This window comes from Neltuma alba, unplaced genomic scaffold, assembly GCF_004799145.2.
Source record: "Neltuma alba isolate B1F8T4 unplaced genomic scaffold, ASM479914v2 tig00011119_pilon, whole genome shotgun sequence".
Classification (NCBI taxonomy): Eukaryota; Viridiplantae; Streptophyta; class Magnoliopsida; order Fabales; family Fabaceae; genus Neltuma; species Neltuma alba.
In genome coordinates, this window is record NW_021635856.1 from 401037 (window position 1) to 420566 (window position 19530).

Sequence of the window (19530 nt, forward strand, 5' to 3'; positions counted from 1 at the left end):
GATTGAGGCGTGGAATTAAATGGAAGGTCTGGAAAATATAATTAAAAGGTGTGTGGGTTGGCCAAAAGGATTCAACGAAACGAGAACCACAAGACTCAAATTAATGTCATAAAGTTGAGTTGGGTTGAGTTCAACTCCATCCTCACTCCAATAACATTCCCATTCTCAACTCACCTTCCTTCCTTTTGCCAATCAGCGTCACGTTTGGTGCCATTTTCAGTCGCACGCGGCCGCTACAACCACCCTTCATCATTCTACTTTCTCTGCTTCTTCACTTCTTCTTTTTTATCAATTTCCCAAGTCATTTTCCATGTACACCCACCCCCCCTCTCTGTTTTTTTTTAAATTTTATTTCTTCTTAATTATTATCATAAAACATTTATATCAAATGATCCTATTTCGAAAAGTGCCCGTCTTTCTCGATCTTTACACGAACTTATAATTCAACAAAATTTGGATGTGTCCGTTTTACCCATTTAACTAATCGTGTGATGGATCATGTGGATGTCCGAGTAGTCCGACCCATGACTTGGCTCCGGGTGATGAGCGGCCCGTGAAAAATGACGATGTCATGTATGACGCGCGCATGACGTAGGAACTACCGGGTGAAATGTGGAAAATGAAGAGGATGTTTTATAAACAAATGTAAAAATAAAAATAAAGGAGGAAATAATGACGGTGTGGGGCTGTGGGCCTAAATTGATGTTGGGATGGGAAGAGGATTTTAAAAAGGAAAAAAGAAAATAAAGGAACGAGGGAGGGGTGGGTGAATAGGCCTAGGGGGTGGGGCCCAGGCTATAGAAGAGTACAAAGACTTTATGTCGCTGTCGAGCGTGAAAAGCCCAAAGAAGAAGAGTTATGTTTGTACAGGGCTCCCTCCTCACGGAACTATCACCCCTCCGGGCCCCACAAACCGCCTCTCTCCCCTCTTTTAACTGCTTTTCCCCTTTAATCCACCCCCCCAAAAAAAAATTTTTTTGTTCGTTTGGCCCCACTCCCAGGAGCTCAATATCTGGGAGCGCAGGCCTTAATTATTTAGGTAATGGGCGCTTTTACATAATATTTGCCAAAGTATTTATAAATTATCCCCCCTCAATATTTTTCACTTTGATCACATTTCGGCTTGTGCAAGTCGCGTCCTAGAGTCTGCCGCAGACACAATTTATCCTCTCTTTTTTACTATTAAGTTTTGATTTTTAAATTAAAATAAAAATCTGGAAAATATATTTTTATGTTTTATTGAGTTTAACTTTTTTATTTCTAATTGACATGTAGTTTTTTTCTGTTTCTAACATACCCAAGGTTATTAATTATAGAGTAGAAATGATTGTCATCTGGAATTCATGGTATTTTAACGTATATTTTTATTCGTGTATTCTTTAAATTAGCTTCGATTTTTAAATAATTTACATGAAGTTGTTGTTGACTGAATAAATTGCTATTTATATTTGAGTATAACAAATTTTAAAAATGCTAAAAACTGCTTTTTATGCTATGATTATCATATTCATCTAACATCGGGGAATAAAAAAAAATATAGTTAGTTATATCCTTACTATGTTATGGGGAAAAAAATCTCTATTGTAATAGTTGTTTATTTGTAATTACTTATATGGTTATCTTTTATATCTTATTATAAACAGCATTACTTGTTGTAAGAATATCAGATCAATGTTTACTCAGTATTTGAGCTTTATTAAGTTTCGTCCCCTTATTTGGCTGGAGTGGAATTGAAGGGAGGACGTGAGAAGAGAGCTTTTAATAGGCACGGTTAAAAATAATAGAGAAAGATAAGGTGTAAAATAATTAATTAAAATTTTTAAACAAATTAAACTCATTGAAATTTCATACTCTCTTTCAATATTTCCATGCAAAAAATTTATTTTAATAAAAGAAACTGATGAAAAATCTTTCATTTCAAAATTTATTGCTTAAAGATATCTGAAACTTGTTTAAAAATTCTATCTAGTGCAATTCAAATGTCTAGATTTTTAAGTATCTATAAATTTTACAGTGAAGAATGTTTCAAAAGAAAATTACAAATAAAGTTAGTATGTCCGTGAGGAGAGGGCAGTAACAAACGAGGAAGCTAATTGATTAATGAGGGTCTGGATTAATATCAATCGACATCACATTGTCATTTTCCTCACTTTATTTTCAGTTATTATCAATATCCCTATCTTTCCAGATTTAATTGTGGGATTTGGTGCATTGTTTTGATTTTTAAAAATTTTTCCTCGGGACAATGAGTTGACCCTTTGCTTCCTCTCTCAGGACTTTTCTTACTTACTTGTCCAAAATTACACATTTAATTATCTCCCTTGTCTTTCCAAAGGGACACGACAAAATATCAGAAAAAATCATCATCTCACCAAATCCTCTCAAATATTTTCAATTACCCAATCATTTTCGTCTTTTGAAATTTCATGCGTGACTCCAAATTATTCATCATGATTGAGTAGTGACCACCGTCTATAATTTCCCCCAACGCCCAAAAATCAATTTTACTATTGACAGAATTTATCTCTTTTTCTTGAAAATAATAAGTTCTACGCTGTACCTTTGACCCCAAAAAAAAAAAAGTTCTTCTCTGTACCAATTAGTGCCTTCTTGTATACAAATTGTTCTAAAACACAAAAATTTCATTTGAAACAAAAACGTTACATGATTCATCTTTACTCCCCCCCCCCCCCAAAAAATCCAAAACAAAAAATTCTGACTCACTATATTGATTTGTCTTCTTGTATTTTGGACTCAATTAGAGGATAAAGTTGAACGCCAGCCATTCACGTAGCATGTGACTTAACATTTTCTTTTATCATTTTTTAATCCATTAAAAATAATTTGTGCATCCCTCATACTTCCTTAGGCACACTACTTATAGCCAAAAATGAATCCTATGTACTTGCTTATTGAAGGGTTAAATTGCAACCGCACACTTGTAAAGACTTAAGAGACGATTTTGGTGTTATTGGGTTATATAGAGTCCTAACACTTAACATTTCCTTTTAATTCTTTCATCTTTTTTTTTTTGAATTCTTTGAAATATTCTCTCTAACTTTTAATGGATATATAAATATATGGAAATTTTGCACAATGGTTACACATTTTCATCGATATACTTAAAATAGTGACAATAAATGAAAAGGGAAAAAAGAAAGAAACAAGATGTACTGTCTTTTATTCTTAATATAAAAAATAGGTAACTAATTTGGGAATATTAAAAAATTAGTTTATTGGTTATTTGTAACATATGTATTGATTTTTTAAACTACCCTCTTTAATTATATGTATTGAAATTACCTCTTGACAGCAGCTCCTTAATATATATTATCAATAAAGATATTATGAGAAAAAAGTTATAAATCTATAAGAGAAAAAATGAATGAAGATTTTATATTTAGAACTAGCTTTTATATTACAACTCCCGGTCTTTAATATAAGAGCTAATTGATTAAATTGAGTAGATTAAGAAAATTGGTTAAGTTTGTTATTTATAATAGATAAGTGTTAATTTTCCTAAAATATCATTACTAATTAAGTATATTGGTTAGAACTACTATTATTACAAGAACTATTATTAAAAAAATGAACAAATATGAGAGCAGTAGATTAGAGCCTTATATTTAAAATTAAAATAAAAATCAAATAAGTTTTAATATTAAGAACCGAAAGAGTATTTAGGATAAGAGATAGTACTATGTATGTGCTTAGCGGATAGAGTAATGTGAATGAACATCTGGTTCTGCTCGTGGTTCCATCATTGCTTCGCGTGTCTGGACAAAGCAAAGATGGTAGTAATGAATGATTAATTAGTCCAAAAGATTAGTTCAAAATAATGTTATTATTATTTTCTCTGGAAGCCTTTTTGCTACTTAATTCCTCTCTCATTTGACTTATTTCCTCCCCGCCCAATATTTGTACTAATTCACATTCACTTTTAACACATGGGAGGCTAGAAAAGGCCGGCTAGTGGGAAAAAAAATAAGCGCCCCTCAAATATTTAACTAACAATCAAAATCTTTGGGGTACAATTAAATATAGAAAGCTGATAATTATTTTCAACAGCATATATAAGAAGACAAAAGAGCTAGAGATCACACTAATTAAAAAGCAAGACCAGTAGTGGAGCTTAATTTAAAAAAATGTAACTAATCAATTCCATCTGAGAAGTATTGGTGGGGTTTGTTTAATTATATTTTATTTTATAATCAACTGAGATATTGTGCCGACGAATTAATTATTTGTGCTCTCCATTTTTCCAGGTTGCTAAAATAAATGTTATAATTCGATTGTGGGGGGCTGATTTGGGCGACGGGCTGATCTCATCAATCATCAGGTTCAATTAATCAGTGTGGATAGGCAAAAGTAATAAATCTTTATGATTTTTTTTGCCAACCTCAATCTCTATGAATTTCTTTCATAGATCATTGGGAAATTTTTTTTAATTTAGTGTAGAATTAATATAATTTTTAGTCCCTCAAGTTTTATCTCAATTTGGTTTATAATTTTTAGACCCTCAAGTTTGCCCTCAATTTGGTTTTGGTCTCTCAAATTTTAAATGATAGGTTTTGATCTATAAAAAGGCAAGATTATCCAAATTTTTGTTGAATTATTGGAACAAATGTTTTTTTTTGGATTGACCACCCGGTATCCTAGGACAAGTCACCTTTAAGGCATATCAACGGCCCCAGACTAATCGGGATCGAGACATGACAAGAACCATTAAGGTTGGAGCCTCTAGACCCTAAGATGTTGCGTTCCCACGTCTTGAACATGAGACTTATAGTTAAGTTAGAATAGCCCCAACCAGCTGATATAATCATTAGGGTTATAGGAACAAATATTTTAAATGAAAAGAAATATAAAAAATAAAAACCGATGATTTGACACTTGAAGGAGCAAAACCATGACAAAAAAATTAAAGGAATAAACATTATACTCCTCCGGTCCTAATTATAAGACCCAATTGACTTATTTGAGGATATTAAGGAAGTAAGTTAAGTTGGTTATTTATAATAAATAAGTGTTGTCATTCCTAAAATATCCTTGCTAATTAAGTATATTGGCTAAAACTATCATTATTAGAAGGATTATCTTGGGAAAAAATGCATAAATATAAGAGACAAAATGGATTGGGTCTTATAATTAGGACCAAATAAAAAGTCAAATTGGGTCTTATAATAAGGACCGGAGGAGTACTAATCTTTTAATATATTGCATGAATGCTGTCTTGAAATTATAAGGAAGTGGAGAATCCATAAAGTTTCTGTACGGCAATGCCCAGGTCATTGTGCGTTTTTACTGTTTCATCACTTGAAAATTCCTTCAGCACAACTCAGGTCAATAATCTTGGATTAATTGAAAACATGCGCATGAAGTCTCGCGCGCGCGCACAAAAGAATCTTGCAGTAAAAGTAGTAGTATTTATCATGGATAATGTTAAATCCAAAATACTACCTAATACAGGAGATAATTCAAGAGTTGAATTTTGTTTCGAATATGATGCTTTAGAATTTAATCTACTTTATGTACTCCTCCTCCGGTTCCAAATATAAAACTCTTATACTAGTGTATATAAGGATCTTATATTTAGGACCGGAAGAGTATAATGTTTAGTATTTTTTTAAACTAATTTAATTGATTCATAAATTAAGAAGGGGTATTTTGTGGTGTTACATTTATTATAGGGTTAAGGTGTATTTAATACCCTAAGGTATTTTTTTTAAATACATCTAGCGTTCTGAAATATTTTTTGTGATGCATTTAGCATATCGACGTATTTTTTAGATACATTTAGCATTTTGAGGTATTTTTTGTTTTAACACTTGATGCAACAAAAATATTTTTGGGTACTGGACGCATCTAAAAGCCATTATTGTATTTAATTTATTTATTTGACATTTTGACATTCTTAATATATTCAAATTTATTAAGCAGCTATTATACTGAATATCAGATTGAATATAAAATATTGAAAGATGGATTCTCAGCATAATATTTTTGCTGCTGGGTTATTAAAACCAACTTATCTGCTATTACTACGAATTAATAATATAATGATTTCTTTAACTTATCTTAGTCTCCACGGGCGTTAGTTATTGATATGCATGAAGGGAATAAATTATATAGAGTGCACAGTGACACAGATATTTTAATATATAACTGTCAATTAATTAAAGGTAGATGACTAGTAAAATAATTTAATGATACACTGCACATAAAGTCAAAAGTGCAGAGCTAGGGATGGTATATAGTATATCCCAGATCAGTGCTCATGACTTGTGCCTAATTAATGCTATTATAGCATTAATTTTGAGCCACAAGTTTTTCGGTCCACGTGTAATATATGTGATAGTGGAACTAATATAGGATAGCACAATAAAAATAAAGTGATGAACAAATACTCATCATATATATATCGTATCAATACATGATAGCGTCTCTTCTGTGCAATTAATATTGAATATGAATAAGAATGACTATATCTACACTCACAAAAATTTTTTTTTGGGAAAAAAAAGGGAAATAAAGGGTTAACCCCTGTTTCGGGGCTAGTAATTAATTAGACAATGGAGAAATAATGGAGATTAAGATATCTTGGTACTCCTAAAGAGGCCGATCGAGTTGTTATCATATATACACAAACACGCATATTAAAAAAAACGAAAAATATTTTTTTTAATTAAAAGTAAATGTTACGTTTCCCATACGCAAGAAATGGTTTGAAAGAATGATAAATTCTCCCTTGGATGCTCTTACGCTCAGTCAATAATTTATGGGAATTAATTTTGATTAATCTGACTGTTGGGTTTAAAATAATAATTCTGCTAGTCTTTTAGGAGACAGGTTTTGTAAGAGTCCTGAGTTGCAGATATACTCCTGACTCCTGAGTCACTCGACCCATTCAGGCGAGACCCCGTTTGGTAAATGTGTGTGTGTCTGTGTGTGTCTAGAGGACGAATCATTTTAAAAGAATTGAGAGTAAGAATAATTTTAGATTAGTGATAGGAGATTAAGGTAGTGTTTGGATAAAAACCAAACCATGGTTTCAGAAGTGCTTTTACGGATTACGAAATAAATATGTAGAGGAGGTTACCTCGTTTTGCGGAAAAGTGCTTCTGAAACCACGGTTTTGGAGCACCCAAACAGAGCCTTAGGCTTCGGAGAGATCCATACAACAACATTCTTCTATCGACTTCCACCCTATCTCCGCCGTCTATCTCTGCCGTCAACCGCGATAACGTGGCGGTATTGGCGAAAAGTCTTGATGACAATAATTAGATCATCTAAGATGCATTCTCTACCTAAATCGGAGAAATAATTAATCAAGTACTGTATATCATAATAAAATATTAGTGGGGCCATCTCGCCTCAATCCTCATTTATCCATCTCTGGCTACGTGCTTTGAATGAACTATCAGTTTCGATCTTTAATATAAAAGTTAATTTATTAATTTAAACAGATTAAAAGAACTCATTAAGTTAGTTATTTATAATAACTAAAAATTATCTTTCATAAAATATTCTTACTAATTAAGTATATTGTCATATTGACTAAAGTTATTATTATTATAAGGACTATATTAGAAATAAATAAATAAATATAAGAGACAAAATGGATTGGAATTTTATATTTAAAAACAAAATAAAAGCCAAACAAATTCTTATACTAAGAACTATAAATAGTACTAGAGAATTGTGTTCGCTTTCAATCAAAAAAAAAAAAAGAGAATTGTGTTCACACAAAATTCTGAGACTAAACAAATTGTTGCGACCAATCATTAACCAGATGTGCCTGTGTAAGGACATAAACTGCAAAATACAAGAATCAAATCTTACATTCGGTTTCTGTCCTTATAATATAGTCACCCCCTCCCAAAACATACATAACATGCACTATAATTATTACTGCGGAAAATGCCCATTACTCCTCTTATATATAATCCAACACAAGATTCTTTTCTGTACGTTATTATATATATATATATATATATATATATATAACACCAAAGTAAGAGATTCTTGGATGATCAGCACATATAGCTTTCCTATTTGAATGCGTGAAACATAAAATTCATGGTAGGCAGGTTTAATCAAGTTTTATATAATTGATTTCTAATAATACAAGGCTTCTTGTTGTTGTAGCGTTATGCAGGATCTTTTCTTTTGTCTTTTTTCAAGCCTTGGCATCATGAAGAGGCATAATGAAGTAAATTAACTAATTTTGAAGGGAGTCCACTGTATCTAATTAATATTGCATGTGATTAGATGAGGAATCCAATGAGCAAAAATATTGAGACAATCTTTTATAGGATTAGGGGGTTTAGGAGCAAACGACATTGGAGGTTTCAATATTGTCGTTTGTAGGTGTAACACAAATAATTACACGTTTTTGAATTGTGAGTACAATATATGTTTATCTGATTCTGATGGGTCACTCCTTACTCACCCTCTTGTGTCGGCAGTGGCCTACCATATCGATTCATCCCTTGATTTCCTGAAGATCAAAATCATAAAAAAAGACAACTCATAGGACGTCAACATTAACATTAATTATTAATGCTTACACATTACTAACTAAAAAGCAAAGCTAGCTACTTATATAATCGTTTAGAACAATCAATGCTTGTTTTGATTATAATTTTTCAAACAAATGAAAGTAAAATATATATTCAAACGGAGTTTAATTAGCCAAATGTATTCACACATCACTTAATACATTTAAACTAGTTTTATGGAAATCTTCGTTTTCTATCTCCTATAAAAACCAGACATGTCATCATCATCATCATCATCATCTTCTTCTTTTTTAAAACAAGTTAAATATAATTTTTCTTCTCTTGTTTTTATAAATCCGTCTGAAATTTCAACATCATATTGACAACATGTTGACTTGGATGTCAGGAGAAGCACCGACTGGGGTGTTGGTTAAATGTATGAAAAGAAAAAGGGCCTTATTTGTTATGATGAATGTACTTTGAATAACCTGCATCTCAAAAAAGGATTCCATAATTTAATTATACACAAATTGAACACATAAAAAGAAAAAATCATGTGCGACAGAAGAGTAGTATAATTAATTATGAATATATGTTTGAAAAAAAACAAGAGAAAGAAAAGAGAGGGGACGGAGAGAAGAAGGAATATGAGAGAAAGAGGATAATGACAAGAAGGTAAGTGTAGTTAGGTGATGCTTGTTTTGTGGGGAAAGGACACAAAAAGCCAAATAAAAAAAGAAAAGAAAAGAGATTGAATTGAACTGAAGAGTTATATTGGAAATGAAGTTATGGGTTCAAAACATTTGGCAGTGCAACACCACCACCAAACTTGTCTTGTGAATCTCATTCCTATATTTTTTCTGGCCTCTCTGGTTTTTGTTGGGAAGTGCAATAGCTTCATCCAGATTTAAGGGCTTTTTCTGTTTGTTTGCTAGTAACCTCAAAATGCGGTTTCAGGGAATGTTTGTCTTCCCCAATAATTATACTATTGTCTCAATATCAAATTCAAATAATCGTTTTGTGTCCATTATTAATTAATTAATTAATTACTTTAACAATTTGAGTTTTTAATTTGTCTAATTAGAATGTTCATAGAAGTTAATGCAGGCAAGTGTGTGTTGCGGGGTGAATAATTATATGCTCAGTTCCAGATGCACACAGCCAACAAAATTTGGCGAGGATTGCAGAAAGAAGCATGAGCGTTTTATCCTTAACATATGCTACTACATCAAGACACTCTATAAAATTTAATGAATTATTTAAAAAGAATGCTTACATAGCTAATTGGTTTATCTGGATAGAAGGTTTGATTTTAAGATTCAAATTGATGATAGAAGTTAACAGTTTTAATTCAGTATAATTTTGGAATATTATAAAAAAATTTACAAATCAAAATACTTAATTAATTTTAATAATTTTCTTAATATGTATAATTTAATAAAAAGTATCTTACAAATATGATGGAGGCAGTAACACAGCTAGCTAGGGGACAATCATGGGGATTCCCCGATGAATCGTCTCATCAATTATTTGTTAATTATTAGAACTATTTATGTTCGATGTTTCCACACTTTCCATACGAACGTTAATTCATATATAGCAGAGGTGCTCTAAAGCCAATATCAAAAATCTGTGTGATGGTTTTTAATTAGTTCTTGGAATTGGAGACCCTTAGCCCTATAGCATTAATCCATTCAAATATATATATATATATATATATCACTTCACTCATTACATTTTTTAATTTGAGTATGATAACTTAAAAGACGAATATAATGTTTTTATTTTAAATGAAATTAAAAGAAAAAAAATTCTATCTGCAAACTAAAAAATAATAAAAACGAGAATTATAATGAGGTTCTGAATGAAAAAAAATAATCATCAATAAATCATAATAATAAGTGAGTAGTTATCATTTACTATCGTGATTATGCTTTTTACTTGAGATTTCATAACAATCTCCCATAATAAAAAGATAAACTTTGATAAATTAAACTATATTGGTCGTTACTCTATATGAGGATTTATGCTCTTCCCTCCAAAAAGTAAACACTAAAACTAAATGAACGCTTTAACAAAAATTTGCTTTCCTGTTCAAGAAAATAAATTTATACGAAAATATATGGAAAAATATTACAGGAATAAAAGTAAAGTCGTAGCGAACATACAATTTGATTCGAGAGCTCTTCTGCACTGCTGTGAATAATGAGAAAGACTTTTCAAAAAGGGCGTCAATGATATACGGCCATATAGGATTGGTTCACAGGACGATTTTTAATTTGTATATTTTCATATCACATATGAATATATTGCTTTTTGTGGATGCAGCTTATTTACTTATCATCCACTTGCTCCTTGCGTCCAGGATTCTCCTAGCTTTTTGCTAATCATACGCACTCTCCCCTATTAATACATATATAGAGTTCCAAATTTCCTTTTTCACTTTTTACCAAGATACGAAAAACATAAATATACCCACATACATGAGTGTGTGTGCGTGTGTGTCACCCTGCCACCTATATTTAAGTGCCGTGTCATTGGTTAAGCTCAGCTAATTGCATGTACAATTTTCTTTGGGGATCGATGAAATGCAATTTTCCTTATCCTACAAAACTAATCTACCATCATCTGTACTTAATATAAAATTTAGTTTCACTTTTAATTTGGTCCTAAATATAAAATCTCAATCCATTTTATCTCTTATATTTATTTATTTATTTTTCAAGTAGTCATTATAATAGTTATACATGTTAAATATTCAATAAAATGATAATTTTAGCTAATACACATGATTAGTAAGGATATTTTAGAGAAAACAACACAACTTATAACAAATAACTAATTTAATTAATTTTTTTAATATATTCAAATTAGTTATTCAGCTCTCTTATTAAGGACTGGAGATAGTATTAACAAAGAGCCTCTTGACTTATACTACTTCTGATCCTTGATATAAGAACTTGTTTGACTTTTATTTTAGTCATAAATATAAGACCTCAATCTATTTTATTTCTCATATTAATTTATCTATTTTTCTCAAGGTATTCCTTGTAATAATGATAGTTTTAATCAATATACTTGATTAGCAAGGATATTTTAGAAAATACAACACATATTTATTACAAATAACTAATTTAACTAATTTTCTTAATCTATTTAAATTAGTCAACTAGCTCTTATATTAATGACCAAAAGTAGTAGCTTTTATTGTTATTGTGGGCATTTGTGATGATATTTTTGTGAATTTCATGGTTTTAATGAAAATATTTTTATTATGAGCACAAATTTAAAAGGAGAATCAAACCCCAAAAGATTAATTTATTACTAGGGAGAACTCCTTGACTTATAAATTAAACTGTACTATATTTGTGAGACTCTTTCATGTAGGACTTGTAATATACATAAAATTAGATATAGGATATGAGAAATTTTTTTCCCCATTTCGAAGATATGTGCTTTGTACCATAAGTACGAGTATCCAATAATAATGCATTAAAAAGGGGGTACTTCAGTTTTAATCTCCTTGAGAATTGAATGTTTCAAGCGATAGTTTTAAACTTTTTTTGGATATAGCGTACTATTATTGGAAATAGATAAATTGAAGAATATTGCACATGGAGAAGGCTGTCACGGATGTTCCCCCTTCTACTTTTAAGGACCTTTTATCTTTAAAATGACAATTGGATGTTGACTCAAAGAAGCATGGATCTTTTTTCCCTACTTTAAGTCCCAAGATATTTTCCGTGATTTCCTCTGATAAATTATCTCTGATAAATTATTTTTTCACATCATTTCCTGGTTATATGATTATTGTAAACATCATACTGTGAAACGCCAAATTAAGTAGCTAGCCAAGAAATTAAAATATCACATACAACATAAAGTCAGAGTAAATCAATATATTTTCTTCGTCGTTCTATTAAGATTTGCAATTGTTCTTTTCATTCTATTGATGATTGGCTTTTATGAGTGTATCTCTAAAGCAAATATAAATTTGCTGGTTTCATTAACAAACACATGTACCATTTGAAAAATTATCGCCTGGTTCAAAATATAATTTACTTTCAATGACATGGATCGCTGAAATTGAAAAAGAGGATCAACTCTAAGTTTTTTTTCTTAAATTGAGAGAATTTTTTTTAAAAAATTTTGTCCCTATTCAATCTCTCTCATCCGTCACCTCTCTTCTCTTTCTCGATATCAAATTTGTGGCACTAATAAATAGGGATAACATCAAAAAATAGTAATTAGTAACTCTATATATAGGTAACTTGTATTACGAATCAAGGATTTCTTAACGAATGCATTTTATATTTTGAACCCGAGACTCTTAGAGCATAGGCTCCAATGGAAGTATTATTATATATGGAAAATAATAATCATCAACGCTTGATTTCTCAAGCAATAAGTAAAATTGATTTTCACTCTCCTCCTACTTCAATTAATCTACCTAATATGGAGTTTTGAGCAAATCAAATTTTTCCTTATTTCAATCTATTACTAAATCAAGATTATATATATGTACACATTATTTGGGCAAGCCAAGTAAGTAACAAGGTTTTGGCAAGTATATAACGCATCCTTATTATCATCCGTCACTATAACTAGATATATTTCAATATAATCAACCATGCACATCAAACAGGATCATATTCTCAAAAGTAGAATTACTTCTAAAGCCAAAAAACAGGGAAGGATTGACACTATAAATAAATAATTAATTAGCAACATATATGCTTTAAACTTTTTTTTTCATCAATACGTACACACACAAAATACACGATCGACTTCAGTCATTGGAGATATTAGGTATATGAATAATATTGAATGACGCATTGATTAAAAGGTTTGGAATCCTTTATAGTGTTTGGATTGTACAAGTCAAAATTCCCAAAAATTTACACATTCGTTTACTTTTAATTGCCACACAGAGGGCAAAAGGGTATGCAACATGCACAGGTGGCATCATGAAAGGGCCACGTAGCTTCATATCATAGAAATATCATGCACTCGAGTGTGATGAGTCATGAGATGCATACACATACACACACACACATATATATTGGAATTCTTAATTTAATGGGAATTGGTACTACCTTTTTCTGTCCTACTTTAAGATAAAGCAAAAGCAAGGCGGGGGGAATAGAAAAAAAGCAAAGGCGAGAAAGGAAAAACATCGAAAGGAAGGAAGAAAATAAAAGCAAAGCAAAGTAATAAAGAAAGAAAGGGGAGGGAGAAAAACAAAAGACAGAGACGGTTCACAGAGAACTCTAGCTAGCTCTATTCAAATGGCATTATAAAAAATATATATATGGGACCAACTAGCAGTATGGTTCCTCTCCTAGCTAGTCCTACATAATCAACACCAGGAGGACCTCTCAAAGATTCTACAAAGACCCCTGTCCGGGAAGGAGCATCAAGAAATTAAAGAAAGAGAGAAGAAGAAGGAAGAAGAGAGAGAGAGAGAGAGAGAGAGTTGCAGTATCAGAAGAAGGCATGAATAGAGGTCATCTTCTTCATCAGAGCTCACCGGTGCAGCAAATGATGGCCAATCCTAACTGGTGGAACATCAATATTAACACCATGCGACCTCAACAACCTTCTCCTTTCTTGTCCTCTCCCTCCAATTTTCTACCCAATCATCAGCAACTTCCTTCTTGGCAACATGACCTCAACAATCAACAACAGTTTCCTGACTCATGGACCCAACTTCTCATGTACGTATCCACACATATAATATATAGTTCCTATACTGCACGATATGTACATGTATATCTATTTTAGTTTGAGCAGCTGGCCTGATGGTGATAAACTTATGGTTTCTGGTTAAAGGGCTGGATCGGTGGCTGAAGAAGATAGAGGAGGTATGGGTCAGTTTCAGGCACCGAATGCTGCTCTCGTGGATATTAAGCAAGAAAGTTCAGTGAACAGCTATGGCTATGGACATGGAAGCAGCGAAGAATTTCAAGCAGTGAAACCTGCAGGTTGGCCTCAAATGGTAGTACCAGCTTCTTCCCCGAAGTCCTGTGTCACAAGTTTCAGCAGCAATATGTTGGATTTCTCTAACAATCAAACCGATGCTAAGCCGTCTCTGCCAGATCCATCTTCTGAGGTAAGAGAAAGATACCAGATTTCCTATAAGCATACTTATAATAACACTCCCGATCGCAGCTCCTTGTTGTTTTCATCTTCTTCTTGCGGACAAGTTACAGAAACTATGTTTATGGAACTTTACCATTACTCGATGCCTTTAGGCGGTATCCGATAGATGAGAATTTTTTAAGAACAAAAAAAGGGTCTAAAAGTTGTGAGTTAGAAAAAGTCAAGACATTAGGTTCCCTTGGAACTTATGTCAAAGAAGGTGTTCTCTGTTCAGTTAAAGTCTTGGGTTCTGCAAGAAAAATTAATTTCCAGACACCTGAAAGCGTGTCTTTAAGAATATCAAGAGTTCCTCGCGCATCCTGCTTTTTGTGAATTGCTAGGGATTCGTTTTCTTCCTTTTAGTTTCATGTCTCCTTGTGCTGTCTTCGAACCAACTTATAATAATTATTATTACTTCAATTTTCTTCTTCATTTCCAGTTAGTCTTACTCGTGCTTATGAAATATTAATTCTAATGGACCAAAATTTCGTTGTCAAGTGCAACAGCAGTGCAAGTGGTGGGGCAGTGAAGAAGGCTAGGGTTCAAGCTTCCTCTGGAGCTCAGTCCACCTTCAAGGTATTGAATGCAAAAACAACGTATTATAAACTAGCCAGGCAGAAATTTCCAAAACCTCAGCTCTCTTTTAGGCTTTTAGATAGCACACCCACACAGACATCATGTGTGAGTGGTAATTCTTGTCTTTTTTACTTGTCCTATTCTCAATCATGCTGATTCTTTGTCTCTTTCTTCCTCAAATTAACCCAGAAGAAGAATAATTATTCTCAGGCAACTGAAACAACCAATCCATGTGTGAAACTAACTGTCAACCATATGTGTGCCTGTCATTATCTTCTCAATTTCAGGTTAGGAAGGAGAAGCTGGGTGACAGAATCACAGCCCTTCATCAGCTAGTTTCTCCATTTGGGAAGGTAAGCCTAGCTTAATTTAGACGACTAAATTAAAATGCACGTATTTATAAATTATAGTTTATACCCAAAAGTCCCGTTAAAAAAATAATATAAATCTCTGTGAGGGCAGGAAAAAAATAAACCCACAAGTATAAAAAGCATCTACCTTTTTCTAGTTACAAGTTACAGTTATACTTTATTTTAATTTGGCCTTCCCAATATACTTTCAAAGTAAAAAATGTAAATTTATTTGAACACTGATCACATAAATGTCGAACATGAGCATGAGTCTAGACATGATTCTCTCATTTTCATGAGGTTTTCGACTTTTCGTGTCAGAAAAAGTGTGGGACACAAATGGGTAATGCATTTTCTGTATGGGAGAATTGAATCTCTCGATTAAGAAAATGATAATAAAAGTCGCTTCTCAAATAATGAAAAATAGAAACAAAAAAGGAGTTTAAAAAGGAAAAAAACCCTTCACCGTTCAAACTCTTATTCATTATATAAGGTCATATATGAAGTTTCACGTCCATAATACTTTCCGTATCAGTCAAAATATAAGAGAGAGAGTGTGTGTGTGTATTGTGGATGCATGATTAATATATAGTGGGGTGTGCTATTTGTGACTTTTGCAGACTGACACAGCGTCTGTGCTGTTAGAAGCTATTGGGTATATCAGATTCCTTCAGAGTCAGATCGAGGTGATGCTTCTTCATTCTTTTCTTACCAAACAACCATATGAGTCAGTCAGTGATGGCATTGCACGCTAGCTGTTAAAGTTCCATTTCACTTTGTTCCTTTTTCCTTGAAGTTCTCAATCTGCCCCTCGGATTCTACTGCAGGCTCTCAGCTTACCATACTTGGGCAATACTGCTTCATCAAACATCAGGCACCAACAACAACAATCTGCAGTAAGAGTTCTTCCTTAATTTCTTGCATGTGCCTGGTTTAATTTAATTGCTTTTGTTTTAGTCTCAGCTGTGTGTGTGTGTTGGTTAGTAATTGAGTCATGATTATTAATTAATTGCGATCAATATTATAATCTGTTGTTAGGTTCAAGGAGAGAATAATTGTATATTCCCTGAAGACCCTGGTCAGGTATGATGGCTTTTTCATTGGATCCATTAACCCCTTAAAAATGGGTCTGGGGCTTTTGCATTTGGAAAGATGCTGCAGTTTCTTATTGTTATTAAATGAACAAAGTATATGACTAAAAGGACGTTTCACCAGCTTTGTCAGATTTAATATATTATTACACCAAAGCTACTCAGAAGATACAAGTGGTTCATTAATTACTTTTACCTCATATTAAACAAAAGATAGAGGTTAGATGCTGAGTATATACATCACATTCTCATCTCATTGTAATTTTTCTGTCCGCTTTTCATCTTCAGCTTCTGCATGAAAACAGCTTGAAGAGGAAAGCGCCTGGCAGTAATCAGCAGGTAATTAATAATTCTTTCCTCTAAGTATACTCTTGCTACGATAAAACATTGAAATTAAAGATAAATGGAACCAGTATCTATATATATATATTGACGATTTTGTTTTGTGTGTGTGTGTGTAGGAATCAAGAGAAGAAAGGAAGAAGGACCTGAGAAGTAGAGGGTTGTGTCTGGTTCCAGTGTCGTGCACAATGCAAGTTGGGAGTGACAATGGAGCAGACTATTGGGCTCCTGCACTAGGCGCAGGGTTTCGATAGATCAAAACTTCGCCATTAAAGAAGAAGAAGAAGAAGAAGAAGACAGATGGATGATGCCAATTAATTGAAGGAAAAGAGATACCATCATGAGCAGTCAATCTGCTCTAAGACTTTCCAAGGCTGATTGCTCATGATGCTATACTCTTTCGTCCTCAATAAAACTTCTAGCTAGCTAGCTTGCGTGCTCATCTGCTGTCCTCAATTGATTCATTCCCACTTTTCCTGCAATCCCTTGCTTCCTCCTAATTATTATTGTTAATTAACACTAGTTTTCTTCGTCTATTATTGTTCATGCACGCAAATCCATCTCAGCTTTCTTTGTTATTATTTCCCTTAATTAGCTTCAACGATATATATGGTGCTATGTATATCGGTCTATCCTATCAAGATTTTAATTATTTGTATCATCAATCATCAATCATCTGATGAATGCCAAGCTCCATTAACTGCACGCCCTCGTCTTTTTCATCATCTCTAGCACGAGATCTAGCTCTTCAATTTTTTTTTAATCTTTATCTTTGAATTATAAGACATGCATGCCCTATATTTGATTAGCGTGCCTTCATGCATGCTTAACTCATCCAAAACTTTTTCATGTGTATTAAGGCAATAAAAACATTATTCATTTACTAATGGGGTTAGGTCTAGTGAAAATAATTAATCCCTCATAACTTGACAGGTTAAGGTTTGAATAGGGAATGCCTAGCTAACATCATGTGATTGTTACAATATACTCCTTTGATCTTAAATATAAAATTTATTTTGTAATGTAATTTATACTATAAAATGTATCTTACAGTTAAAACCAAACGGGTATTATTATACGATGTGAAGAAGATGTAATTGATTAACTGATTATTTTTTTAATCCTCCCTAGAATTTTTGTTGCAAATTGTTGGCATGATGAAGCATTATTAATAATTAACATCTAAGTTGATCGAATTACATGTCTAATATCTAAGATGTTGTGATAAATGCTCTATCCGGCATATGATGAGAACGATTAATATATTAATATAAATTTGAATTTTTGTTGCTAATATATATAGTACTTGATTATTGTAAATTTAAATATTAACTGAATAATATTTATGTTCGTGACCAAATTAAATCCTTTCTTGCGATGCACCCGACTAAGGGGGAAAAACAGATTCGAAGAAGGACAAAAACAAGCAAGCATCATATATGACTTCAAAATTATGGATATACATGACATGATGACAATAACGAGATATAATCCATGCAAAATTAGAGAATCACATAGAACAGCGACGGGAAATTAAAATATATAGCATCTTATCCCTATCTATCACGTCCAAATTTTCAAAACAATAACTCTAATTATCGAAAACATTCCATTTCTATTTGATTTTGTCTTGGCAAATCCTAAGAAGAACATATCGATGGGATAATTAAGAATGATTTTGAAAATATATGCAGTGACTTGAAATGCTTTTTATGTGGTGGAGGCAGCAAAAAAATTTTATGCTTTTGTTGTATTATTTTATGACATAATAATTGAATATTTGTTTTTTAAAATTAGTTGGTTTCCTTAAATAACTTTGTCATGATAAATACGTGCTTCGCTGCAACGCAAAGAACGGGTTATTTTTATTTACAACAAATAATCCCAAAACGCCAGGCCATGTGATTTCCATTGCCCATTTATTCTTCTTTCGTGTGTTTGATGATGCGACATATATATACATGTCGTCCATCGGGGCCTCCAACGTAGGCTCTGACAGCTGTGTGTCGTTTCATGGTCATATTCTTCTTCGTCTTATATGCCTTTTTGGGAGGGTCTTTTGTTGTGTTATCGTCACTAGTCCATATTTCACCATTTGTTTAACCAATCAAGGGCTGAAAATGATGCCAAGTAAATTTATTTATTTATTTACTCTTCTGATTTTAAATATAAGACCTCTATACTATAAGACTCTTATATTTAGGACTGGAAGAGTATTTAGTAGTATTATTAAAAATAACAAAATAAAACGATTGAATGTCTTGATTGGGCCGGACCTGTTTCCCAGGTATCGGCCTTCCAGGATAAGCCCAGGTATTGATTTCGAAATCTTTGATCCCAAAAACGTTAAGTGGGCCTCCATTTTTATAAAGGTAGGAAATTCCATCGGGCTCCTCTTGTAGGTTGCCCTTCCAAGCCCTTGGTTACATTGATTTAGCTGGAAAAATATAATAATTCAGACATTTTTTTAAAAATAATTTAACATTATTTTAAGTTTTTATTAAATAAATAGAATAAACATAAAAATAA

At 32.3% G+C, this 19530-nt stretch overlaps 1 protein-coding gene across 1 annotated transcript; it reads left to right on the plus strand.

Annotated features, from left to right (window-relative positions):
- The first annotated feature begins 13780 nt into the window (after nucleotides 1-13780).
- LOC114761387 (transcription factor bHLH68) lies at nucleotides 13781-17706 on the plus strand. Its single transcript, XM_028950742.1, has 9 exons — nucleotides 13781-14218; nucleotides 14334-14613; nucleotides 15141-15218; nucleotides 15506-15571; nucleotides 16189-16254; nucleotides 16396-16464; nucleotides 16607-16651; nucleotides 16948-16998; nucleotides 17121-17706. The coding sequence occupies exons 1-9, from the start codon at nucleotides 13998-14000 to the stop codon at nucleotides 17253-17255; spliced, it is 1011 nt and encodes a 336-aa protein (XP_028806575.1). The 5' UTR covers nucleotides 13781-13997; the 3' UTR covers nucleotides 17256-17706.
- Nucleotides 17707-19530: the final 1824 nt, after the last annotated feature.

Excerpts from the sequence above, each read along its gene's own strand:
- LOC114761387 (XM_028950742.1), top strand. The coding sequence starts at position 13,998 with ATGAATAGAGGTCATCTTCTTCATCAGAGCTCACCGGTGCAGCAAATG. Across the intron at positions 15,219-15,505 it reads GAGCTCAGTCCACCTTCAAG|GTTAGGAAGGAGAAGCTGGG; the intron begins GTATTGAATGCA and ends TCTCAATTTCAG. Across the intron at positions 15,572-16,188 it reads TAGTTTCTCCATTTGGGAAG|ACTGACACAGCGTCTGTGCT; the intron begins GTAAGCCTAGCT and ends TGACTTTTGCAG.